This window comes from Rhododendron vialii, chromosome 5a (genome assembly GCF_030253575.1).
Source record: "Rhododendron vialii isolate Sample 1 chromosome 5a, ASM3025357v1".
In the NCBI taxonomy this organism is placed as follows: domain Eukaryota; kingdom Viridiplantae; phylum Streptophyta; class Magnoliopsida; order Ericales; family Ericaceae; genus Rhododendron; species Rhododendron vialii.
This window is the reverse complement of record NC_080561.1, coordinates 34,992,980-35,019,651: the sequence shown is the minus strand read 5'-3', so window position 1 is coordinate 35,019,651 and position 26,672 is coordinate 34,992,980. Positions and strand designations below refer to the sequence as shown.

The window sequence follows — 26,672 nt, the reverse complement described above, 5'->3', positions numbered from 1 at the left end:
TAACCCATGTAATTCTCCTCATTAGGATCATGAAAAAGAAACCCTATGGTGACCAAAAAAAAAAAAAAGTAATTTGTTCAACAATTGGTGCCAGGAAAAAAAAAAAAAAAATTTCTTCTAGGATCACAAAGAATTCATCTTACCCTGAATCACTGTGGAACGGCACCTAGTTTGATATAAGATAACCATTCCCCAACTCACTTGTACCCTATCATGACGGACAGAACGGTTACTCCCAAGCTATTGGTTCCAGTGAGTACATCCACTTGCCACGATGAACTCAAGCTCCGTTTTCGTTAAAGTTCTTATTTTTTAAATACTTATTATGTCCCATTTTACGAGAAAAGTCATTCTCTCACAATGCATCACAGTCAAAAAAACGGAACCTTAATTGAAATTCTGAAGATACTCAATCCTAGGAAGCACTTGATGTGCAAGTCCACCCTTAACTCGAAGCCAAAACATTCATTCTGTATGCCAAACATTCATTTTTTTTAATTACAAACCCCCCCACCCCCCCCCAAAAAAAAAATAAAAAATAAAAAAAAATAAAATCGCCAAAATTCTTCTAATGAGTGGATGATGCTCCTAGCTAGTACTGTTGTTGGTTTTTTGGTTCACATTTGGACAGGTCAATAACTTGAATGTGATAAAGGATTTTCCAATTTCCCACATGCTGTATTGGAAACGTGAATGATTTCCATATGTTGGATTTTAATGTTGAGCAAGGAACTGATGCTTTTATTACAGCAACCACTCCTGTCGTCAAATTTGACAAAATTTCTTGTCGTTTCTCTAAAATGGCAAAAACAAATGGCAAATAGAGTGCCACACCTATTATATATTGCTAAAAAAATTCTCAAATTTGGCAAATACCATTTCTTTTGTCATATATGGCAAAATTTATGTCAAAGTTGCCATTTGTGATTGGGAGAGGGAAAAAATAGCAAAACTGGTGCAGCACCCTTGCCTCTTTTTGTGTCTGTGTGTGTGTGGGGCAATACGACACTATTCATGGCTCAAAAATGACAATACAATTATTGGAAAGATTAGCAAACATGGCTGTGGATGCTCTAATATGCGTCTATTTAAGGGGGCATGAAAATATGGTGATAGGCAGAGAGAAGAAAAAGAATAGAAGTAGTAAAATTCTTGTGTGAGCAGGTGGGTTTTATCCTATTGTAAATTGTTCGGTTCTTTGGGTGGTGAGAGCGAGTCTACAAGAAAGTGGGTTATGTAAATTAGCCGGGATTGTTGCATCAAGTGCTTACCAACTCATCTCAAAACAATTGCTATTAGAAAAATGCGCAACTTAATTTTTTGAAGGATATCGCAAAACTCTGCACTTATCGCAGGTGGACATGGGGCGCTTTGCAATATTACCCATACAGCACTGACGGGTGGAGGCGGTTAGTCCTCTCTATGCTTGACCTACACAAGCAGGGGCGACTCGAGTACATGGTGGATGCTTGGCCTCCATAAAGCCAACAATCTCCCCTAGCACCAACCTAAAAGCAATTGTTTTAGGGGTTCACGCAACTTAATCTTTTAAAGGTCAGCGCAAAGCCCCTGCACTTAGCGGCAGACGCACATGAAACGCTTCACAATGCTGCCCATACAATATCGATGGATGTAGGTTGTTAGTCCTCCTCCTTACGCTTGCCCCACACCAATATGGAGCGACTCGAATACATGGTGGATGCTGGCTCCCCCATAGAGTCAACATGGACTTTTTATATTGTTATATTGATTATATTCTAATATAATACTTCATCCGTCCCAATTTAATTGTCCCTCGTTATTTCTAACCGGCTTAAAAACGAATTATATCTTTAAATCCGTAATGAATTTCATATCAAATATGGATTTTATTTGATAGATCTCGATTAGTTCTATAATACAATGTTTTCAAAATTACATAAACATTATAAATTACAAAATATAATCAATTGAAAAATGATACGAACTCCAAAAAATGACAGTTAATTTGGGACGGAGGGAGTAGCAGTAGGGAACTTCACATTGGTTACAATACACAATGCACATTTGTCCAATCACAAACGAGTTTCTATCACGCACCCGACCACACTAAATTATTCGTCTCGATGAGACGATTTCAATGTGAGGTGTTTTTGAGTTATTGAGTTTTAATTATTGGTAAAAGTTGTTAAGTTTGGTTATAGAATGAGTGAAATTTATTTATTTGCTAAAAGACTTATAACTTTGCTTATTATAATGTAGGGTGTTTTTTGAGCATTATTGTTAAATTTGATTATTCACACCATTTGCTTATTATAATGAGCATGCTCTACGGGTGGGTTTAGATTGAAAAATTAAGTAATTTATTTTTTGTCTTTATTTGAATTTTTTTTGCATCAAATTTTTGTGACTAATTGGTTCGTCTCGACAAGAAGAATCGGAAAAGTAAAAAATTTTGACCGAAACTTATAATGTTTTGAATAAAGACGAAAATAAGTTAATAAATCAAAAAATTTCACTTATTTTTGTCTTTTTGAAAAAAATTATGAGTTTTGAAAAAAAAAATTACTTTTCTAATTCTTTTTGTCGAGACGAATCAATAAGTCACAAAAATTTGATGCAAAATTATTAAATACCAATTTTTTTTAAATAAAAACAAAAAAAGTCATTGTTTCCTTTTTAAAAGCCAAATCGATTTCGCTCTTTTACCGACGAAGAGCGGAAATGCTATTAGCAAAGAAAGAAGCAAAGAAGACAACAAAGACCTACCTGGCACTGAAGGGTCCCACCATTTAGTGTCCCACCGTATGGTTCCCACTTCTCCCAGCCCCAAATTGCCAAATTCAAAATTTTCGGGAAAAATTTGACCGGGAAATTTATCCCAAATTAAAAACCAGGACCAGCTATGTTTTCTCTCTCCTAACCCCCGAACCACAACCAGTTCTATTCTCTCTCTACTCTCTGTGTCACCAGTCACCACCACCACCACCACCACCTCCGACGCCGACCTCGAAGCCACTGACGCCGGTACGACGTCGCCGTCGCCAGCCAAAGCAACACGAACGCCACCACCGAAGCCACCATTTTTTTGTCTGACTTCATCCCCCTCTCTCTCTCTCTCTCTCTCTCTCTCTCACATAAGGTGAATTCTTGATCACTTCACCCTTTAAGAAACCTATTATGTCTCCTTGTAGTTGTAATCTTCTCCATTTTGTTCATGTTTTGGGAAAATTCCCAAATCTCAAATTAGGGTTTTTTTTATGAGACTGATGGACAGAGTAAATATTCTCCTAATAGTTATCATTTTCTTAATTTTTGATTACATTTTGGGGGTTTTGGAATGATACTCGCCTTTCATGTTTTGAATTGTGGTTTTACTGTTGTTGAACGCCTTATTTTGACCAAACTGGGGATCAACTTGCAATCTACTTCAAAGTTTAGTCATTTGTTTTCTTTTCTTTTCTTTTAACAGGTGGGAAGTTTGGAAGATGTTCCTACAAAAATGCTGGTTGCAGTATCTGAATGCTGGATTGAGTTTGTTTTTGATTTTTCCTTTTTCTATTTTTTACGCTGTATGAACTTATGAATTATTCGGTTGGTCATTTTTTTTTTTTTGGTGATATGAGGATTGTAAGTATGTTTTTACCTGTTTGATGCTAGATGAATGAGACCAAATCTTGATGAGGAATTTGATTTGGTGCAAACTGTTCTAAGAAATTTACTCTCCGACACGTGCAATTGATATATATAGCAGGAAGGAAGATGTTGAGGAAGATTGTGGTCTTATGAGTTCAAAATTGCAATTGGAACAGAAATTGTGTTCTTTGTTTGTCAAGAACAATTTTTTGGGCTGCATGCTTCTCTATTTCATTGTATGTACTCTTAAGATTTTTTTTTTTCCATTCAGTGTTATCAATCAAAAATTCTAATGCAAAGGACATTGTTCGATTGTAATAGAGTGGGCATGTGTATGGAAGTGATTGTTACCAAATTCGGTTGCTGCTCTGAATGGTGATAAAAGAACTGAAAGAAGCAAATTGGCATTGTTTGTCATCAAAGGAATAAATGACTTCTGTTTTTTTCCTACTTTGTATGAGAAGAAAAGGTCTTGGGTATGACAAATTGGTTCTTGATTAAGTTATTGTTGAACTAACTTATGATCGACACAATCAATTTAGAGGAACCAAAATGAGATCTGGAATAAATTGCACAAGTGGTTATTGGAAGATTACAAGTTTCGAAACCTCTATGACCTTTACAAGATTAAAAGAGGAGCTCAAAAAACAAAAGATCAAAAGAGCTTCTTGCAAATAACATCAGCTCCTGAAGGATCACAAAGACCCTGAACAAAAACGGTGGAATCCGTAGGAATGCAAACTTCAGGAATACCATGCTCAGAAGCCCACTTAAAAATTAGCAACCCCGCTCGGATCACCACCATATCTGCTGAAGACGCATGACAAAACCGCACCTAATTGGCCACCTCTAAACCTTCACCGTTCAACTGAACCCAGGCTGCTACTCCATAACCCGAATTAGCTTTCCGCACTCCATCCGTTACAAAAACAATGCAGCCAACAAGCTCACAATCCGCCTTACTTGCTGCAAACTAAACCTGCCCTTGCTAGCTCACCATTCTCCGAGCTCCAGCATCAACCTGATCAATGCACCCTTTGAGCTGTATTGTTTTATATGCAAATTTCTCAAAATTTTACCTGTAGGGCGAACGAATCAATGATAGCACAAAGACGAACAAGTGGAGAACTCCAATTCCAAAAACAAGCTTCTGTCCATTGTTGTGGAAGACTGATGTCAATGGATTAGTTTGGGTAGGAAGCTTTTCAGATTAGAAGTGTTGCTTTTGATGAGGTTTCAATAGGCGGTTGTTTGATCAAGCTGGTAGTGTTTTGGCATTGTATTGGGGTCTGATTTTCAGTCTGCCTTTGTTATGTTTTTTTTGGCTTCTCAACTTCGCGTTGGAAGTTTCCCTCATTTCTCTCCCCTTCTCTTTTTTCCCTCTCCTCTCTTGATGTACCCATTATTGAGTTTCTCTTTGATAATATTTTTGCCGTTTCAAAAAAATTAGGCAAGGGGAGTGTCACAATCAAGTAATAATGCAAGAAATCTCTATGTTGAAAATTTGCAGATTCAAAGAAGATTATCAGTTTGACGTGTGTTTCATATACCTTGCAATCTCATCTCATATCTCCGCATCCTTGCCCCTCGGCCATCAAATTAAGATATGCGAAATCACTGCGATCCGCAAACATCATATTGGTCTCAGGAGGTTGCAGCCCATGAAAAGTCCTCTGTGCATGTGCCCCTTTGAGCCTCTGTTCTTCTTTCACCAATCTCTTTTCCTTGTGAACGCAATCTGCAATACCAATGGTTTTAACTTTTAACCACGTGATACTCGAATTGAGTTTCTCTTCCTCAATTGAAACCTTGATTTTAATTGAATAAACATGTTTCATACTGTTTTTTCAATTAAATTGAGAGGGATGTAGGTTATGATGTTATAAAGTCAAATTAGGACTCTGTCCATTATTCTTATAAAAAAACACTAATTTGGGATTTGGAGGTTTTTCCAAAACGTGAACAAAATGGAGAAGATTACAACTACAAGGAGACATAATACGTTTCTTAAAGGGTGAAGTGATCAGGAATTCACCTTATGAGAGAGAGAGAGAGAGAGAGAGAGAGAGAGAGAGAGAGAGAGAGAGAGAGAGAGAGAGAGAATGGTGGCTTCGGTGGTGGCGTCCGTATTGCTTTGGCTGGCGATGGTGACGTCGTACTAGCGTCGGTGGCTTCGAGGTCGGCGTCGGAGGTGGTGGTGGTGGACCTGGTGGTGACAGAGAGAGTAGAGAGAGAATAGAACTGGTTGTGTTTTGGGAGTTAGGAGAGAGAAAGCATAGCAGGTCCTGGTTTTCAATTTGGGATAAATTTTCCGGTCAAATTTTTTCCGAAAATTTTGAATTTGGCAATTTGAAGCTGGAAGAAGTGGGGACCATATGGTGGGACCCTTTGGTACCAGGTTGGTCTTTGTTGTCTTCTTTGCTTCTTTCTTTGCTAATAGCATTTCTGCTCTTTTACCGCCAGGAAAATCTTACACAGTGTGGAGTACCACTAGGTCCACTGCTACTTATTAAAGTTGCCCAAACCCCCATACTTTTTCCCTATCCACACAAATTGCAGAGAGAGAGAGAGAGAGAGAGAGAGAGAGAGAGAATGGATCATACTTTTCTATTCCAACAGCCTCCCCCTGCATACATCAGAGCCCTGCCTCCGATAACCCTTCTATTCCTATCGTACTTGTGTTTCTCGGAGATCATCGGGAAACACCTCCAGTATTCCAAGTTCTGGAACGTTAACTCCCAGTCCAAATCCAATCAGATCAAGCTCTCCAGCAAGACGGGCATGCTCTTCCTGTATGGACCTGCGTTCCTCGCCGGAGTAGCTTCCTTTGGCCTCTTCCCATACGGTGGCCTCAGGTTTCTGCTCCTCAAATCGGCTCTGACCATCCATTTCTTCAAAAGGATCTTGGAGGTTAGGGCGTTTCCCCACTTTTTGTGTGTGTAGATTTTCTGTTTATTTCTAAGTCTTGTGGAAAATGTTGTGGGAATTTCAATGAGTTTTAAGATCTGTTATTAGGGCTGCAAGCAGCTCGAGGCTCGGGCCCAGCGGCTCAGCTCGGCTCTTTTATAGGCGAGCTCGCGTGGTAAACGAGTTGAGCCCAACACTCTGAAGCTCGTTTGCATAAGCTTGGCTTGTTTATAGAGGCTTGATTAGTAAATGAACCGGGCTCGGCTTGTTTGTAAATGAGCCAAACTTGAATACTGCAAAGCTCGACTCGTTTCCACCCTTATCTCTTAGAGCATTTCCAATGGGGATGTAAAACCAGGTGCTATACTTAAAATAGCACCAGATGCAAAAAAAAACCCTTCCAATGGAGATGTAAAATGGAACAAATCAGGTGGTAAAATGGCAGAGATGGAAAAGGAGATGGATATTTCCATCCCCATTTAACTACAGCTATAATTGACAGATCATCACCCAACTAAAAATACCAAAATTTTGGACAACCGGAATTTACCTAATTTCGTCGGAAAGTCGTCGGAATTTTGATGAACACGCCGGCATCTTCAACACTCCTGAAGCTCGCCGAAAACTGATTCCAGGTCTGGAGATCACCATCTCCAACCCCGATTCTTGACGATTCATGGACGGAGCAGATGGAAGTGTCGTGCAGCCCCTTCAGAAACCCTCGTCCAGCCCCTTTCGTTTTCCTCATCGAGTTCTAGCCAAGATTTCTCTTCCGTTCAGAGAGAGAGAGAGAGAGAGAGAGAGAGAGAGAGGGGCGGGGGGTTCTCCTGGTTCAGAGAGAGAGAGAGAGGGGTCTGGTTCTGTGTTCTGTTCGTAGAGAGAGAGGACAGTAAAGAAAGAGTAAAGTGGGTTGTAATGTGAGCCAACAGATCATTTGATCCGACCGTTGGTTTTTTTTTTTTTTTAAAATTTATTTATGGGAATCCGACCGTTGGCTGCCAACGGATAAAAAAAAATAGAAAAAAATAGCAACGGTAATTATTTTTTTCCTACCTATAAATGTGTGTTTCTAAGAGGATTTTACACAACAAAAATTTTCTCCATTCTCCACAAACACTCTCCAAAAAAAATAGTGTATCAATTATGGCAGACGGAAGTTGTAGTGCGAGAGAAAAATCATTCAACTCTGATCAAGATGAAGCAATTTGTAATGTTTACTTGTGCGTTAGTCAAGATCCGATTATCGGTACCAACCAACCACGATCTAAATGGATGAAGTAAATTGTGTTACTGAAGTGGATGAGAAGTAAAAACAAAAATATGGGACGGAAGTATTTTTTTTTTCCGGAATTTTTTTTTTTTTTTAAGTTCTCAATTACCGGATACCAAAATTATTTTTCAACGGAAGTAGTACTTGAATTAGGATTAAGAAAGTTGAGGAAAATTAAAGAGAATGGAAAGTTGGTTAATTATTCATCTTTTTTTTACATCTCACCATTGGATAGGGATGGGTTCTATTTTACATCAACCAACTTTTAACCACTTTTTACATCTAAAATAACTATACATCCTCTTCTAAAATACATCCCCATTGGGGATGCTCTTAGCTCATTATGTTGATACGCATATATCGTATGCTATCTGATTTTGTTCTAACCAAAGCCTGTGATTAGAGTAAGAATAGAGAGACAGTGAGAATAACTATTAAAATTGATGATTTTGCTCTTTTATCATTATCTTTTGAAATTAACTACTAGCAACAAGAAAATATAATGATGATGTTCTTGAAGGGTAAAAAGAGAAAATAGAAATATGACAAGTGCAATATTTACTCAATTAGTTTGAACCCAAACAAGGCTAAAAAATGGAGACTGCGGGAGAACTTGGTAAGTCGTGACCAAATTCCGGTTTGGGTCCAAATCTACTTCAGTTTTAAGGAGGAACCTGACCATCGAGTTTCTCAAATTTTGGGCTCATTCTGGACCTATGTAGCACGGACATGGATATGGACATGACACGAACACGGAGTATGGGTATTCTAAAAAATGGGGATACGGCGTGTAAAATTTGTGTGATGGGAGCTCGCTTAGCTCAGAGGTTAGAACATCGCTTTTGTAATGCGATGGTCGACACACCACGTATATAATTAAATATATTTTTTTCCATGCTTAAATTGCCAGATGGTCGACACACCACACCACGTGTATAATTAAATATTTTTTTTCCATGCTTAAATTGCCAAATGTAAATAATGAACAACTTAACACCTGCTAAAAAGACATTTTCTATGTGAATGTATGAGATAATTAACATGGTTCAAATTACAAAAAAAAAAAAGTATGGAGAAAATATAACTCTTTTTTTTTCCTTGTAAGATTGATATACAATAACATATACAGACACATATGTAAGATGTACACATCCATATGTAAGAAAAACATGACACATGTGTAAGATGTAGTGATGTACACATCCATATGTAAGACAAACATGACACATATGTAAGATGTACACATCCATATGTAAGACAGACATGACACATGTAATATGTAAGACACACACACACACACACACAATCACATATGCATACACACACACGCACGCACACAAACAAACAACATATATATACAGCCTTAGCGACCTGTATTTTTGTCAGACTTCTATAAGAAACTGGTCACAGTCAAGTTCATTCAATTTTAACGAAATGAATCTAATAAGATGGTCACAGGAGGCATCCTACAGATTTGAAAAGAAAAGTTATCTGGATGGAAACTGTGCGGATAATATATAATAATTCTCCTATAGAGTACTCCATATTTTTGTCCAACACGTGCTTCTTCTAATTGTTATGGTCAGTTGAAGTTGTGAATCTCTGATTACAAATTCCACGCAACTATAGTTGAGTATGTTTGCAACTCCAGTCTGAGATAGAAGTGCCATGGTTATAAAAAATGCTAGGTGCTAGTCGGGCTAAGGAGGGGCGCCTAGGCCGAGTAGTCGATGATTAGGCGATTAGTTGGCGCCTAAAGATTAGGCTTGGTGCCTAAATATTAGGCGGGTCTTTTAATATTAAATAATACTCCCCCTCCTCCATAGTTTGATTAAGTAGCATACATCCAAAATGAGAACATAAAACGTTATCCTCTTTAGTCATAATTATTACTTTACCAGAGATTTGCGTTGCTGCGATTTAGGTTTGTGTTGCTGTGATTTATGGATTTTAATTGTCAAGAGAACTAGGAGGTCATTACACATTTTTTTTTTGGAAAAAAACTCTTGGCACCCTGTACTTTATACTATTCGATCATTCAAGAAAATTTACAACATAGACTCGTCGACAAGTCCCCGGGCTAGCAGAGTAGTCCCCACCTGCCCTACTAATCCCGCCTAGCAGCCTACTAATCTTCCCGCCACCTCATGTAACGCCGAAGACCCTAGTCAAGGCGGCAGACTACCGCGGCACCGCCTATTCCGACTTTGAGAACATTGAAAATGTTAATCTCTATATGCCTTGTTTAATGGGTTAACAATTCTATATAGTCCAATCAATGTTGTGAGTGAACCTTCGATTCAACACTTCTTTGCTCACTGCTCGTGGTACCAAAACATGAATCTAATTTCGTATTTCCCTGCAACTAAATTGGCTTGATGAACCTTTAGTCTTACCACTACCGGAGGAAGAATGGCAGTGGTGGAGGCTCTAGATTGCGGTGCAGTGATCGACGGACATTGGGGGTATGCCGGACGCGTTGGGGTTTGAGGTGGTTGGGGGTTGTCTGGGTTGCATTTAATGGTCTAGGTGGTTCAGGAGTGCTTGGATTCTTTTTGGGTCGTTTTATGTATTTTGTTCTTTTCTTTGCTCTTCTCTTATTGAACTTTTGGTTGGATGCCCCTTCCCCTCCCTCGATGTACCCTATCGAGTTTCTTCAATAAAATTTGTTTTGCCGACAGAAAAAAGAAAAAAACCCTTTAGTCTCGCCTCAACGCTTAAGGAAGTTAGGTTCTTTCTCCTTTAGGTAGACAAAAACTAACCAACAAAGAATTCGTCCTCTCTTTTTTTTGTGCTTTTTTATTGCTATTGTCTTGTATCTTTTTGAGTTTTATTGTTATGCAAGCACAATCTAGTAAATGCAAATACTAGCCATAGGCACTCACAGACACATGAAATTGTCATGCTACCAGATACTGCATTATGGTCATAGAGTTGTTGAAATCCCACTTTAACAGTGCAGCGCATCCTAATATTGTAGGTTCTATTTGTTCACAAATTCAGTGGTGGCATGGTCCTGGACTCTGCCATTCTAATCTCAGGTGCCTATTTCTCCTTAGCTGCAAGCATGATATACGTGCAACACTTGACTGAAGGGCTTCCGCAGCCATCAATCGATTTGAAGTATCAAGGGGTTGTGATCTTTCTAGTGGGAATCTCCGGCAACTTTTACCACCATTACCTCCTTTCAAAACTCAGAGAGAAGGGTGACAGAGGATATAAACTTCCGAAAGGAGGCCTCTTCAATCTGGTTCTTTGCCCTCATTACCTCTTTGAAATCCTAGCTTTTTGGGGAATTTTCTTTGTATCACAGACGGCGTTGTCACTGTCATGCGCATTGGGCGTGGCTTTGTACTTGGCCGGAAGGAGTTTCGTCACCAGAAAATGGTATCTTTCTAAATTTGAAAACTTCCCTGGGGAGGTCAAGGCTTTGGTTCCATTTGTTTTCTAGATACTTGAAGGAGGCTGAATCTTCAAGTTGCAACTACTTCTGTCAATTTTCTTCAACAAACACTGCATGTATATCGATACGAAGTTACGAACAACTACTTTGTAAGCAGGAGCTAATCTGCACAACTGAGCACATGAAATCAAAGGTTGGCTTTCTTGAGATTGTTGAGTTTATTCGCACTGTTTTTTGTGTTAATAAATACGGTGCTTGTGCGTGTGCAAGTGCGTGCGTGGCGCGCCGAAGGGAATTGTTTGTTCGTTCGTGGGTTAGAGGCTGCAGTAGAAAAGGATTAGAACCTGTTTGGTGTGAGTCAAGACTGAAAAATCTCATGTTTGGGACCCAAATTAATTAGGTGAAAAATAACAAGGAAAAGTGGAGAAATAGAAAAAACTGGAATAACATGTCTGTTTTGTTTCCCAATACAAAGGGTGATATTTTTGGATAATAAAAAGGAGGTAGTGTACCTTTTAATAACGGTAAGATTTATTTATGATAATCGGATGCTTGGCCCAGATTGTACGCACCTCGACTAATGTTCCGAATAGTAAATTCGAGTATTACGAATGGTAAATTTTCTCTTCATTTTTTTGTTCATTGTTTTCCTTTTTTTCCGTCTAGTATTTCCATTAACTACTAGCTACAAACTATTGCATTTTGGCTAGATTTTGGAAAAATAAAAGTTGGCGGCTAATGGGTATGATGTGGAAAGCATCTCTAGACTTTCGATGCAAACATGGAGATTGACTTATTCGTTTCGACAATCAATAGTTGGGATATATTTTTAAAATATTATTGACAATAAATATTTTTTAACGCTAATAATTTGTTTCTAATCTGGGCCGTTTAAAATACTTTTGGACGCGCAGGATTGAGCTCCGTAAATCGCTCTATAAATAAGATTTTCTCGCAAACATGATAGTAGTACATATTAAAGCACTAGGTAGTGGAAAAACAACTTTTATGGACATCATTGTTGACTACAGGTGAGTGGGGAGCCAGGATTTTGAAAAGCCAAGCCCAACTCATGGGTTAACGTTGAAAACGTGTTTCAACGTAAATATTATTCACAAAATTTCGTTCTGACCTCACCCTTTAAATATTTTTTTCTTTAACCTCTTTATATGAGAGGGTGTGAGAAATTAAACATCAAGTCACACGACTTTCTAACGAATGCTCCCTCCGTTCCAATTCAGTTAATAGTCATTCATTGAAAAATGCGAGATTCAATAGAGACAACTAATGATGTACTTATTTTATAAAGGAAAACTTAATTTTTATGATATGTCTTGATGTGAAAATAAATCGTTAGAATGAGACGGAGGGCATATAACCTTAAAATAGATTTGTATGTCTAAAATATGCCAGTGGTGGCAGGTCTATATAGTTTTGGCATAAAATTTTCTTTTTAATATAGTAATAGCACTAAAATCATTGTGGTGACGGCCGCTGCCACTTGTCTCCTTGACTCCATCCTTGATGACATATACCCTCATGTAAATATTTACACACTCTCGTATATGCATATATGCGCGCGCGCACACACACATAAAAATAGGGTTCGGAAAAAAAAAAAAAAAACCAAACTAAACCAATCTCCGTTGTGTTCGGTTTACGGTCTAGGTGAAAGAAAACCTGTTGGGCTTTGGCTCGAGTTCTGCTTTGGTTTTCAAATTTCGGATTCATTTTGGTTCGGCAAAAACTCGGGCCGAATCTACCCGTTGGCATTCCTACAATATTTCCATCAAGGAAAAAGAAGCAAGGGAAGAAATAAAAGGAAACACAACAAAACACGGAAATTGAAACTTAAGGGAAAGAAACACCACGAGGGGCTAAGGTGGTATTCTCACCCTCCTCCCTAAGTGGAGGCAGGAGTTCGAGGGGCGAGGGTGGGGTTCAAGGCTATGGATAACTTCTGAACTCCTGTGAACTAACTTACTAACCCCTTAGCTAATTTACATTCTTGTTGAAGCATATACTCGGGGGTGGGTGCGGGGGTGCAGGACGGTTTTAAAAGCAGACTCTCCAATCATTCGATATGAACACCCCGTTGATATATACAATGTGACAAAGAAGGGAAAGAAATTAACACACTGGTTTGGGCAAAAAAGGACTATAGCAACTCGACTTGGCAAAAACGAAAGTTGCGGGGAAACTCCAGGGGAACTTTTTTAGTCTTGGCACTCGAAGGTCATTCAATGGTAAACCATATATGACCTTATTTAAAAACGAAAATTTGGACTAAAAGAGAAAAGTTGTCAAAAAGTAAAGTTTGCGGAGAAACTCAAATAGTCTTGCTGGCACGTGGTCAATCAATTGTAAACAAAGACTTCATTTTTCTTTTGGAAAAATTCGGACTAAAATTTGTCTAAATGGTGAAAAATTGGCAAAAAATGAAGTTTGCAAAGAACCTCTTTTAGCGGAGAAACCCCTAGACAGCTTCTTTAGTCTTGGACTTGGTCATTCAATCGTAAACAATGACTTCGTTTTTCGAAAAGGAAAATTTGAACTTAAATGTGACTAATGGTGAACAAGATTGTACCATTCCAAGGACTCTCCACCCTCCTCCTGGGTAGGGGTGGTAAACGAGCCAAACGAGCCAAGCAAGTAGTCTATTGAGCTTGCTTTGTGTTTTAACAGCACTAAAAAATACAGACTGCAAATTCTCAATAGCTTGCTTTGTGTTTTTACAGCCTTCTCTTGTTCTTAATTTTGCTTACGGAGATGATCATCACAGGCAAAGGCTCTATTCAACTTGTCCATGTTTTTCTTCTTGTGGTTTTACCATACTTGAACCTTGCTCTTGCACTCTCCTCCTCAGGAGTTGGAGATGCAGAAATAATCAGGTGCATAGAGAAGGAGAGACAAGCTCTCCTCAAGTTTAAAGAAGCTCTCATCGATGATTATGGTTCTCTCTCTTCTTGGGGGACTAATAACGAAGAAGATCTAAATGACTGTTGCAAATGGGAAGGGGTCCACTGCAACAACCACAATAATACTACGAGTCACGTCACCATGCTCGAATTACACTATTTGAGAGGTAAGATTAGCCCTTCATTGCTTGAATTACACCATTTGAGGTACTTGGACCTTAGTGGGAATCTTTTCTCAGAAAACCGTATCCCAAAGTTCATTGGATCCCTCCGCAGATTACAATACCTCAATCTTGCGAATGCTGGTTTTTATGGCGCAATTCCTCAGCAGTTCAAGAACCTTTCCAACTTGAGGCATCTTGATCTCAGTTTCAATGATATGCTGAGTAGTGAAAACCTTGAGTGGCTTTCTCATCTTTCTTTACTAAGTCACCTTGACCTTTCTATGGTTTCACTCAGTAAAGCAACTGGTTGGGCTCAATCCATCAGTGATCTCCCTATCCTCAACGAGTTGTACTTATACAATTGTTCCCTTCCTGATATCACTCATTTTCCCTCGTTCCGTTTTAATTATTCTGATCCCTATCCATCGTTGATCTTACTTCTAATAGCCTATCTTCTTTGATATTCAACTGGTTGTTCAACTTCAGTAGAAGCCTTGCTTATATTGACCTCGGAGATAACGAGTTAAAAGGTTCGATTCCAGATGCCTTCGGAGACATAGTTTCCCTCACAAACCTCAGACTGAGTGGCAATCAACTTGAAGGTGGCCTTCCGAAATCCTTTGTTAATTCAAGTCATCTACAATCTTTGGATCTGTCAGATAATAATCTAACGGAAGAGCTTCACGAGTTTCTGCAAAAGTTGTCTGGGGCAGAGAATTCATTAGAGAGTTTGGCTTTATCTTACAACCGGCTTAAAGGTCCGTTGCCTGATTTCACAAGATTTTCTATGTTGGGGAGTTTGTACCTTGAGTATAATCTATTGAGTGGGCCATTCCCAAAAAACATTGGAAAACTTCCAAGTCTTGTTTTTCTTTCTTTGTCCAGGAATCAAATTACAGGGTCATTCTCCGATTTTTCAGTGTTTCCATCGTTGGAAAGCTTATTTGTTGAAAACAATCAGTTGAATGGGACTATAGACAGAAGTATTGGACAGCTTCACATGCTTAAGTCTTTCAGCTGCGCTTTCAACTCATTAAAAGGCATAATCTCTGAAGCCCACTTCTCTAACCTCTCCAGTTTGCGGCATTTGGACTTCTCTTATAATGCTCTAACTTTTAACTTCAGTTCTGATTGGGTTCCTCCTTTTCAACTTGATGTTATAAAGTTTTCATCTTGCAAGTTGGGTCCGCATTTCCCAAAGTGGCTTCGAACTCAAAATAATTTTTTGGTGCTTGATATCTCTAGTAATGGAATTGCAGGTAATATTCCCAGTTGGTTATGGGATTTATCCCCGAGATTAGATTATCTAAACCTCTCTCATAACCAGATTATCGGCTTGTTGCCTGATCTATCGTTAAGGTTTCAGAAGTATCCCACAATAGATTTAAGTTATAATCTTCTTACAGGTCCAATACCACCAGTTCCTCTAAATGTATCGTCTTTGAATCTCTCTGGGAATAAGTTCAGAGGCTCGCTTTCTTTCTTATGTGCCATTACTGTTGAGAAGCTCATCTATCTTGACCTCTCAAATAACCGACTATCGGGAAAGCTTCCATATTGTTTGTCCCGCTTCAAAGAAGTATCCATCCTCAGTTTGGCAAATAACAATTTTCATGGGAAAATTCCCAGCTCTATTGGCTCGCTAAGTCAAATCCAAACATTGAACTTGCGGAACAACAACTTATCCGGGGAAGTGCCTTCTTCTCTTAAGAGATGCACGATGCTGAGTATTCTTGACTTAAGAGGAAACAGATTCACAGGAAAAGTACCAACATGGTTGGGAACACACCTGACAAGTTTGATTGTCCTTATTCTTCGATCCAATGAGTTTAATGGAAGCATACCTAGACAAATATGTCATCTGAACCATATTCAAATCGTGGACTTATCCTTGAATCGTCTATCCAGAAATATACCACTGTGCTTTTCCAATTTTACTGCTCTGGTGGAAAGTAAGAATTCTCATGCCTCCACAATTTTCGATTATGGACCATATGTTGGTGATGGAGGTTTCGTTGTGCAGTTTGGTGGTACATATGTAGCTAATGCATTCGTGCAATGGAAAGGACAAGACCAGGAGTACGGGAAAAATCTGGCACTACTGAAGATCATTGATCTTTCTAGCAATAGATTATCCGGAAAAATTCCTGAACAAGTTTGGAGTCTTGTAGGGTTGCATTCCCTGAACCTCTCGAGAAACACTTTGACAGGGAAAATCGTCCAAGATATCGGGCAGATGGAAATGTTGGAATCTCTTGACTTGTCTGCAAACAGACTTTCTGGTGAAATTCCTAGAAGCCTTGCTCATCTCGATTTTTTAAGTGTTTTGGACCTGTCAAGTAACAATTTGTCTGGTAAAATCCCTTTAAGCACGCAACTACAAAGCTTTAATGCTTCTTCATATTTTGGGAATCCTAAACTTTGTGGGGTTCCACTTCCCAACAAGTGCCCAGGAGAAGAAAAAACAGCAGAATCTCCCAAAGACAAAAACATTCCAGAAGATGAGGATAGTTCCATTACACAAGGATTTTATGTTAGCATGGGGCTTGGTTTCTTCTTCGGATTTTGGGGAGTTTTTGGTACTATACTTTTCAATAGTCGGTCTCGACATGCATTTTTCATGTTCTTGAACCACATAATGGATTGGATCTATGTGACCATTGCATTGAACCGGGCTAGACTACAAAGGAGGCTTTAGATCTTATCGGTGAGTATCATTTTCAGAATTTTGACTTCCTTTAAATTTTTTGGTTGATCATTGTATAGGTGTGAAATACTTCTTTTAAATCCTATTTAGGATTCATTCACAAACATTGCTAATGTTTTTGGAATGTATCCGCGTAGTTTCTAACCACAATGTATGTGCAGGTCATGTTGCAGAACAAGACTCTTTGGTCCTGAAATTGCTATGGTAACTTGTACTTCTACCCTCGTTTTTAACTACTAAACAGCTTGGTATGCCCCCTATGTTAGCTATCGTTATTTGATTACGGGATCCTAAGATTAGCATAAGTTTCAAGAAATGCAATTTAATTGGGTAATTATGGGGATCATATATCATCACTCCCTTTTTTTCCTTTTCTTTTTTGGCAAATCCATTCATTGTTAGAGTGATGGTGACTTAACTTTGGTTTTGCTATATCCGATCGTCACGTTTATCCGACCGTTTTTCTGTTTTTGCTTTCGTTTTTCGCAAGAAGCTCCTAGAAACAAGTTACAATAGAGGTTGCGGAGCTTTTGCTACTTCTCTTTACTAGACCTTCCATATATTTCCCAAAGGAGTTGATACTAGTTTAATGTGTCATTGCAATTAAATGACGTGTTTAGGAGCACTTAATCTTCTATTTTGTACTATGTACATCGTGAATTGGGGATAGTTCTGGCATACTGAGAATACTAAATGGGACAGTTTGAATACCACATGCTTGGTTTCTTACTACTTAAACAGCTTATTGATAAGAATTGTTGTGATTTGCTGCAGATAATGTTTGGTTGCGGCACCTTTCCAAGAAGATTTCTAAATTGGCTACTTTTTAAATAGGATCTCACCGGTTCTCCTGCTAGGTTGTTTAGCGTGTCCATGCCTTAGCAGCACAAGCCTTTGTTGATAGTCTTACGGATAGAAGAGTGGTCGCTACACGCATCACAAATGGTTCTTCTTACCCTAGACTTGCTAGTTTTTCTTTTTGTGTTTTATGTATGTCGTGAAACTGATATCCTGCTATTAATGAAGTTACTCCCTTTGAGATTTTATATATTAAAGAAGTGTTCATGGAACATTTTTTGGCTAAGCATCATCTTGACCCCTGCACTTTGACCTCAATCTCACTTACAGAATTCAACTCTTCTTATGAAACCTTTGCCATGATTAATGTGGAGTAGTAGGGGGTGGATCGTAATTTTTTTTTTTTTGGGGTACTATTTATCACTTTAGCCTAGAGAGATCGAAAGTCCAAGCCCATTTTTCATCTTTGTGATTTTGCTAGGCCCATCTGGTTTGGGATTGATTCATATGCCCCCCCAACTCACTGTCTACCTCTCTGTTTATAGTTGGGGCCTTGGTTTCGTACTTCTAAAGCGTCTCTCATTCATTGGTACATTTGGAAAGCTGCCAACAAAAAGTCGTCTATTCTCATCCATACCAAAAATGTTACATTTCAATCCTCTTCCATGACCTCCAACCTTTCTAATACCCCTAGAAGACAATATGGTTCTGATATTTCAAAATTGTTTGCTTTTGTTGACAACTCCAGAAACCGTAGCCATCTCTAATTATTCTTGCTTGGAAGTTCTGTATATTTATTGGGGGCAATGTGTTTATTTGTTCTGTTACTCGTAATTCGAAGATGATGTTTAAGATTATCTCAAGATTAATTCGTACCTCTTTCAAGAAGATTGATGTTCTTCAGGAGTGCTCTTTCATTGCAACAACTGGCTAACAGTTGTCCGAGATGGACTCTAAAACATTGCCTTTTGTCATGTGAATATCCCTACCAATTCTCTGTTCTATTTTTAAATTTCCTTTTGGAAGCTAGAGAGTAGAAAGGATGTCCCGGCCAATTCAGCTCCTTGATTTGTGATTTTCGCTGCTTGGCTCAGTCCTCTGTTCCGAACAGAAAATTCACTAATGGGACACATGTAAAATAAAATCTGTCGAAATGCTTCTAAAATGTGTTAATTTTACATCAGAAATTTGAGAAAATAACACTCAACTCATTGAATTGTGATCTCTTTTTGTACCGTACTCTATAGAAGTCTTCTCTCATCATACCACAATTGAGGGCATGTGGTATGCGCTTTACAGTTAACATAGGTGCATATTAATGGGGTATTGAAGCACTACCATATCTCAAGCCTATCTTTAGCACAGTTTTTTTGCATTTTCTTTGGATTCGTTCAGAGGTAGACACTTATTACCGATACAAGAATTCAATGATTACGATTAAAATAATTCATCAATGTATAAAAAAGAGAAAGACATTTGAAATATGTAGTTTTGTGTATTACGGAGTATTTACATAAGGGTAAAAATCACACAAACTACTACAAGCATTGGGGCACTTTAAATTTAAATTTAAGGACTGGCGGATTTTGTCATACCTTGACCCTAAACAGACCCCGCCTTGAACATCGACCTGATAATGCGGGGTGCTCCCGCTCCCGCCCCGGTCAGGGAACGGGTTTACTCGCCCCTCTCAGCCCAATAAAAAAATCAGAAAAAGTTGTTTGCCAGGAATAGTTGCTCACAGTATATATTAAAGGAAAATGAGAGGAAATTGTGATCAACAAACACGTACCAAAAGATGAAGTACTTATGAAACCAGATGAAGTACTTATGAAACCGGCCGTTATGTAAACATGGCGAGAATCTGTAGCATTTTGGCTCCATTTTGAAAAAGTAGTCGAAGTTGGTGCCTATGATGTGGAAAGCATCAATCTCCTGCTTTATTTCCAAGGCTTTGGTGGAAACGTGACGTACATGATTACATCTTGAAACAACAAAACCACTCATTGACATCATTGTTGACTCCAAGTCTTTCCCCATGATATTTTGGAAAAGTTGTGGTAGATATAAAATGGATATACAAAATTATTTTCAAAGATTTTAAAAATCTTTTATTGTCGATTAAAAAAAAGGTGCGTATACAAAATTAAGACCCGCTCTAACGGCTCTATTGAACGGTACAAAGCCTGCTTAGTTGCTAAGGGGTTTAACCAAGAATATGGCATTGACTATGAGAAGACTTTCGCTCCAATTGCTCGTCTTATCTCTAGCTCGGAGTCTAATTACTGTTGCCGTTATTCATTAATTGCAACTCTATCAGATGGATGTCAAAAATGCCTTCCTCAATGGTGATCTCATTGAGGAAGTCTATGTGAAGCCCCCTCCTGGATATGCTCATCCTCCAAACAAGGTCTGTAAGCTTCGTCGTGCCCTTTATAGCCTCAAACAAGCTCCATGGTTCACCAAGTCCACATGATTCTGCTTTGTTTGTTCACCGGGGATGATAGTATTGGCATCACTGAAGGACTTGGGGTCTTTTATGTCACTTCTTGGGCCTTGATATCTAAAATTTATAGCCTATCACAAATCGCCACGTGTTCCTAGGACATACAAATTGGCCAATCAAATGTTGCCAAGTGCCTATAAGTTAAAGTCAAAGTTTCATGGACGGGCCAATCAAGTGATGCCAAGTGTCCGTGGTAAAAAATCAGAGACATGTAAATGGACCCCAATCAAATGGTGCCACGTGTCAAAATGACACAGTTATTATTTTATCAAGTCCGGCCAGTCAAATTAGGCTACTTGGTGAATAATAATATATCTCTTTATATATAATTACCTTTTTCTAAAATAAAAGGAAAAGAAAAGGTAATTACCTTTTAAAATCAATAAAGAAAATAATTAAAAGGGATCAGTATGGAAGGTTAGGGTTGGAGTGTCCATCCCACATCCTTACAAATAGAGGTGCTCCCTCTCATATTTTTTTCATCTGCACATTGAAGTATACAAGCCCCAAAGCTCTGAAGATCAAAGCTCTGAAAATCAAAACCCTCAAGCCCGATCAAAGCTTCAAAGCTCCGAAGAACATTCAAGTCAAGTCCACATCATTCAAGAAGGTTTTTCGGATCAAAGCCTTAAAGCTCCGGAGTACATTCAAGTCAAACCTCCAAGCTTGCGGAGTTCTGAATATCAAAGTTGTGAGAGTCCTTCAGAATATTTCAAGTCCACATCAAAATATCAAAGTTGTGAGAGTCCTTCAGAATATTTCAAGTCCACATCAAGCTAGACGCTCTTCAGTTCAAAGCATCCAAGCCCTGAAGAACGTCGTTTAAGCCAAGTCCACCAATCATTAGTCTCCTTCAACCAAGTCGAAGAAGATCTCAAATACCAGATTTGAGACCAAGCTCTAAAGCCCTCAAATCAACATCTGCAAATCCGCATCTCCTTTAACCAAATCGAAGAAGATCTCAAATACTGACTTGAAAAGAAGCTCCAAAGCTCTCAAGTCAATATCTACAAATTTGTCATCTTTTCACCTAAATTGGAGAAGATCAAACAATTTAATTAACTTGAGAAGAAGCTTCAAGCCCTCAAGTCAAAACCCGTCAAATTTGCTATCATCTTCGCAAAGACCGTAGAAGATATCGCCGTTCAAATCAAGATCAAGCTGTCAAGCCCTCGTTTCAGCATCCGAAGATAAGAATCAGAGGATTAATTTTCTTTGAAATTGCATCAGAGATTGTAACCCTAATTTCTCAAATTAATAAAATTGACCTATTCAGCATTTTTTTCCCTCTTTTTTGTAGACTCGAATTTTGTGTGATACACTATTGAATAATGTTGTCATATTGTGAGCTATTTGTATTCTTTACTTACTTTTCGTTTAGGAATTACCCTAGTGCCATACAATCCTAGATATGCCATGGTGGTGCTTGGAGAAACACTGAAGATATTAAGTACATATTAAGTACTGAAAGCAGCCATTATTCTATTCCGTTTGACAAAAAAGGAAAAAGAAAGCAGCCATTACGTAATATATATGTCAACAATAAGTGGGCTTTGGTAGTTTGGTTTCTTCCCTTCTTCCTCGCAAGGATCCCGAACAGAACTGCAAGGCTCGTTGGTACGACTGGATTGATCCTTCCATCATACAACTTAATTTCGATTTTAATTCCCTTCACTGGTGCATTTTAGCTCCATTTTGAAAAAGTAGAAGTTGGACCTTTGGTGGCTATCTTTCAAAGGCTTTGGGTGCAAACGTGATGTACATGCACATGCATCATTAGATCTTGAAACAACTATCATGGACAACATTGTTGAGTCCAAGTCATTCCCCATGATATTTTGCAAAAGTTGTGGATAAAATGGGTGCGATTCATCCATTAACAGCACTAAAAAACACAAACTGCAAACTCTCAATTGTTTGCTTTGTGTTTTTACAGCTTTCTCTTGTTCTTAATTTTGCTTACAGAGATGATCATCACGGGCAAAAGCTCTATTCGACTTCTCCATGTTTTTCTACTTGTTGTTTTAGCATACTTGAACCCTACTCTTGCACTCTCCTCCTCGGGAATTCGAGATGCTAAAACAATTAGGTGCATAGAGAAGGAGAGACAAGCTCTCCTCAAGTTCAAAGAAGCTCTCATAGACGATTATGGTTCTCTCTCTTCTTGGGGGACTACTAACGAAGAAGATGGAAAAGACTGTTGCAAATGGGAAGGGGTCCAGTGCAGCAACCACATAAATACTACTACTAGTCATGTAACCATGCTCGATCTTCATGATAATGCTCTGGGAGGTAAGATTAGCCCTTCATTGCTTGAATTACACCATTTGAGGTACTTGAACCTTAGTGGGAATGATTTTTATGGCCTAATTCCTCATCAGTTTAGCAACTTTTCCAACTTGAGGCATCTTGATCTTCGCAACAATTCCATGCTTAATAGCGAAAACCTTGAGTGGCTTTCTCATCTTTCTTTGCTAAGTCACCTCGACCTTTCTTGGGTACACCTCAGTAAAGCAACTAGTTGGGTTCAATCTATCTGTAATCTCCCTCTCCTCAAAGAATTGCACTTATCTCATTGTGACCTTCCTGATATCACTCATTCATCCTCGATCCGTCCAAATTCTTCGGTGTCCCTATCCTTCGTTGATCTTTCAAGCAATCATCTGTCTTCTTCGATATACAATTGGTTGTTCAACTTCAGCAGCAGCCTTGCTTATCACTCGGAGGTAATGAGTTAAAAGGTTCGATTCCAGATGCCTTCGGTGACGTGGTTTCCCTCACAAACCTCAGTCTCTCTTGGACTCAACTTGAAGGTGGCCTTCCGAAGTCCTTTGTTAATTTAAGTCATTTGCAGTCTTTGGATCTGTCAGAAAATGATCTAACGGAAGAGCTTCACGAGTTTCTAGAAAAGTTGTCAGGGGCAACGAATTCATTAGAGTGTTTGGTTTTATATGAAAACCGGCTTAAAGGCCCATTGCCCGATTTCACTAGATTTTGTGTGTTGAGAGAATTGAACCTTGGTTATAATCTGTTGAGTGGGTCATTCCGCAAAAACATTGGAAACCTTCCAAGTCTTTTTTCTCTGTTTTTGTCTTGGAATCAAATTACAGGGTCATTACCTGATCTTTCAGTGTTTCCATCATTGCGAATATTAGATCTGAGAAACAATCTGTTGAATGGGACTATAGATAGAGGTATTGGACAGCTTCATGAGCTCGTGTATTTATGCTGCGGTTTCAACTCATTAAAAGGCACAATCTCTGAAGCACACTTCTCCAATCTCTCCAGTTTGCAGTATTTGGACTTCTCTCATAATGTTCTAACTTTTAACTTCAGTTCTGTCTGGGTTCCCCCTTTCCAACTTCGTGTTATAATGTTGTCGTCTTGCAAGTTGGGTCCTCGTTTCCCAGGGTGGCTTCGAACTCAAAAGAATTTTTCTGTGCTTTATATCTCCAGTGCTGGAATTGTAGGTAATATTCCTAGTTGGTTCTGGGATCTATCCCCGAGATTAGATTCTCTAAATCTCTCTCACAACCAGATTAACGGCATCTTGCCTGATCTATCATTGAAGTTTCATGGTTCAGGAATAGATTTAAGTAATAATCTTCTTACAGGTCCAATACCACTAGTTCCTCTGAACGTATCATTTTTGAAACTCTCCGAGAATATGTTTGGAGGCTCGCTTTCTTTCTTATGCGCAATTGCTGGGGAGTTTCGTATGATCTTTCTTGACCTCTCGAATAACCAACTATCAGGAGAGCTTCCATATTGTTTGTCCCACTTCAAAAGACTATCCATCATTAGTTTGGCAAACAACAATTTGTACGGGGAAATTCCCAGCTCTATTGGCTCGCTGAGTCAAATTCAAATATTGAACATGCGCAATAACAATTTATCTGGGGAATTGCCTTTTTCTCTTGAGAGATGCACAGAACTGAGTATTATTGACTTAAGAGGTAACAAATTCGCAGGAATAGTACCAGCATGGTTGGGGACGCACCTGACAAATTTGAAAGTCCTTATTCTTCGATCCAATGAGTTCAACGGAAGCATACCTCAGCAGACATGTCATCTTAACTACATTCAAGTATTGGACTTGTCCCAGAATAATTTATCAGGAAATATACCACCATGCTTTTTCAATTTTACTACTCTGGTGGAAAGTAAGAATTCTGATGCCACCACAAGTTATGAGTACACATTACCGTTTGCCGATTTTGCTATTGACGATATGGCTAATGATGGCACGTATGAAGCTAATGCATTTCTGCAATGGAAAGGACAAGACCGGGAGTACGACAAAAATCTCGGACTGCAAAAGATCATTGATCTCTCTAGCAATAGATTATCCGGAAATATTCCTGAACAAGTTTGGAGTCTAGCAGGGTTGCATTCCTTGAACCTCTCAAGAAACAATTTGACAGGAAAAATCACTCAAGAGATCAGTCGGATGGAAATGTTGGAATCACTTGACTTGTCTGCAAACGGATTTTCTGGTGAAATTCCTAGAAGCCTTGCTCATCTAAATTATCTAAGTGTTTTGAACCTCTCAAGTAACAATTTGTCTGGCAAAATCCCATTTGGCACACAACTCCAAAGCTTTAATGCTTCTGCATATGCTGGTAATCCTAACCTTTGTGGGCTTCCACTTCCCAACAAGTGCCTTGGAGATCCTCCAATTACTCCCCAACCCAAAGACAAAAGCATTCAAGAAGATGAGGATAGGTCCATTACTCAAGGATTTTATGTTAGCATGGGACTTGGTTTCTTCTTCGGATTTTGGGGAGTTTTTGGCACTATACTCTTCAATAGTCGGTCTCAACATGCATTTTTCAAGTTCCTAAACCACATAACGGATTGGATCTACGTGACCACTGTATTGAATTGGGCTAGACTACAAAGGAGGCTTTAAATCTTATCAGTGAGTATCTTTCCCAAAATTTTGACTTCCTGTGGATTTTCCGTTGACCATTAATTCTATGTGCATAACACATTTCATTTAATCCTATTCAGGATAATCACACATCTTGCTTGAGTTCTCGGTCTGTTTTGGCCTAGTCTCTAACCACAATGTATGTGCAGGTCATATTGCAGAACAAGCTTGGGACTCCTTCGTCGTTCAATTGCTACGGTAACTTATATTCCCCAGATGTTAGCTAGTTGCCATAATTGGATAACTTGATCCTAAAATTAGCATAAGTTTCTGATTTGCAATTTAATTGGGTAATTAAGGTCTATTTTGGCTTGATAAGCCATTTTTTTCTTTGATTATTAATTTTGTCTTTATTTAAAAAAAAGTTTGGAATGTAATTATGTACCTTTTTGATTCCTCTCGAACCAATAATCCACATTAAATTTGACGAAAAACAACAAATGCAGAAAGAAAAATGAATTAAGACAAAATATAATCCAAATAGCTTATTAAGCCACAGTAAGGCTTAGTAGGCTTATATATATATTATCACTCCCTCTTTTTTGCCTTCTATTTTTTTTTTTGGCAAAACCATCCATTGTTGGAGTGATATATGGTGGCTAAATATTTGGCGTTTTGCTATTTCCCATTGTCACATTGATCGTATGTACCATGTTCCCGTTGTTGCTTTCATTTTTTCAGGAAGCTCCTACAAACAAGCCTACAGTAGAGGATGCGGAGCTTTTGCTACTTCTTGTTACTAGACCTTCTATGTATTTCCTAAAGGCAAAGGATTATATAGATTTATTTGTCATTGCAATCATGTGTTTGGGAGGACTTTATCATCTCTTTTGTACTATCCACTTTGTGAACTGTCGATAGTTTCGGCATACTGAGAATAATACATAATGTTTGGTTGCGGCACCTTTCCATGGAGATATCTAGATTGACTTTTTATAGGATCTCACTGGTTCTTTTGCTAGGTTATTTAGCCTGCCCATCCTTTAACTACAAAAGCGTTAGTTGATTTTGTTTCCAATCTAGTTAGAGGAGGCAGTCAACCTTTTGGCAATCATCTTTTTGTTGCGGTTGTTCTTAGTCTAGACTTACTATAGTTTCTCTTTTGTGTTTCATTTTTGTCCTGAAACTACTAATGAAGTTTTTCCCTTTGAGATTTACAAAGAAAAAGTTAGGCTAAGTTTCATCTCACTTTCTACGCTTTACTTAAGAAATTTACTAAAAATAAAAGCACTTCAGTTTGGCTCAAGTTTCGCTTTTTCCCTTATAAGTTAGAACTCTGCCAATAGGTTAATGGAACTCAGGGTGATATTATCTTTTCATACCCCCTTATCTCCTCTCCCATTAACAACAAGTGATTCTATTCGCACCCCGAAATTTTTTACACCCACCCACATTACTCTATCACCTTTCCTTCGAATCCCATCCTCATCTCCTATCCAAAAACTACATCT

General features: G+C 38.6%; 4 protein-coding genes and 2 long non-coding RNA genes across 9 annotated transcripts in view; 4 read left to right on the top strand and 2 right to left on the bottom strand.

Annotated features, from left to right (window-relative positions):
• Positions 1-4,175: 4,175 nt before the first annotated feature.
• Positions 4,176-6,057, bottom strand: LOC131327054 (uncharacterized). 2 transcript variants are annotated; one of them, XR_009200162.1, is made up of 2 exons: positions 5,166-6,057; positions 4,176-4,694 (listed from the first exon to the last, which is right to left on the bottom strand). It is a non-coding gene; the product is annotated as an uncharacterized LOC131327054 (long non-coding RNA). The 2 variants fall into 2 exon arrangements; XR_009200161.1 differs by having other exon boundaries at positions 4,176-4,636.
• An 89-nt stretch (positions 6,058-6,146) lies between these two features.
• On the top strand, positions 6,147-11,402 carry LOC131327052 (steroid 5-alpha-reductase DET2-like). The gene is made up of 3 exons (XM_058360046.1): positions 6,147-6,525; positions 10,773-11,289; positions 11,338-11,402. The coding sequence occupies exons 1-2, from the start codon at positions 6,208-6,210 to the stop codon at positions 11,241-11,243; spliced, it is 789 nt and encodes a 262-aa protein (XP_058216029.1). The 5' UTR covers positions 6,147-6,207; the 3' UTR covers positions 11,244-11,289; positions 11,338-11,402.
• On the bottom strand, positions 11,109-11,471 carry LOC131327053 (uncharacterized). The gene is made up of 2 exons (XR_009200160.1): positions 11,342-11,471; positions 11,109-11,293 (listed from the first exon to the last, which is right to left on the bottom strand). It is a non-coding gene; the product is annotated as an uncharacterized LOC131327053 (long non-coding RNA).
• Positions 11,472-13,763: 2,292 nt separating this feature from the next.
• On the top strand, positions 13,764-15,048 carry LOC131327859 (receptor-like protein EIX1). Its single transcript, XM_058360986.1, has 4 exons — positions 13,764-13,843; positions 13,934-14,626; positions 14,725-14,979; positions 15,036-15,048. The coding sequence occupies exons 1-4, from the start codon at positions 13,764-13,766 to the stop codon at positions 15,046-15,048; spliced, it is 1,041 nt and encodes a 346-aa protein (XP_058216969.1).
• Positions 15,049-15,061: 13 nt separating this feature from the next.
• The window catches only part of LOC131327050 (receptor-like protein EIX2), a 36,402-nt gene continuing 24,791 nt past the window's right edge, over positions 15,062-26,672 (top strand). For 2 of the 3 annotated variants that reach the window (XM_058360044.1, XM_058360043.1), the window contains exons 1-2: positions 15,062-16,984; positions 17,146-17,188. In XM_058360044.1, coding sequence (XP_058216027.1) covers positions 15,065-16,975 — 1,911 coding nt within the window. In that variant the 5' untranslated portion in view covers positions 15,062-15,064 and the 3' untranslated portion in view covers positions 16,976-16,984; positions 17,146-17,188. Of the gene's footprint in view, positions 16,985-17,145; positions 17,189-17,758; positions 18,034-26,672 lie in introns of those variants that run through there. The other variant, XM_058360042.1, reaches the window with a different exon arrangement.
• LOC131327051 (receptor-like protein EIX2) lies at positions 22,937-25,616 on the top strand. The gene is made up of 2 exons (XM_058360045.1): positions 22,937-25,209; positions 25,371-25,616. Exon 1 carries the CDS (start codon positions 23,662-23,664, stop codon positions 25,198-25,200), a length of 1,539 nt encoding a protein of 512 aa, XP_058216028.1. The 5' UTR covers positions 22,937-23,661; the 3' UTR covers positions 25,201-25,209; positions 25,371-25,616.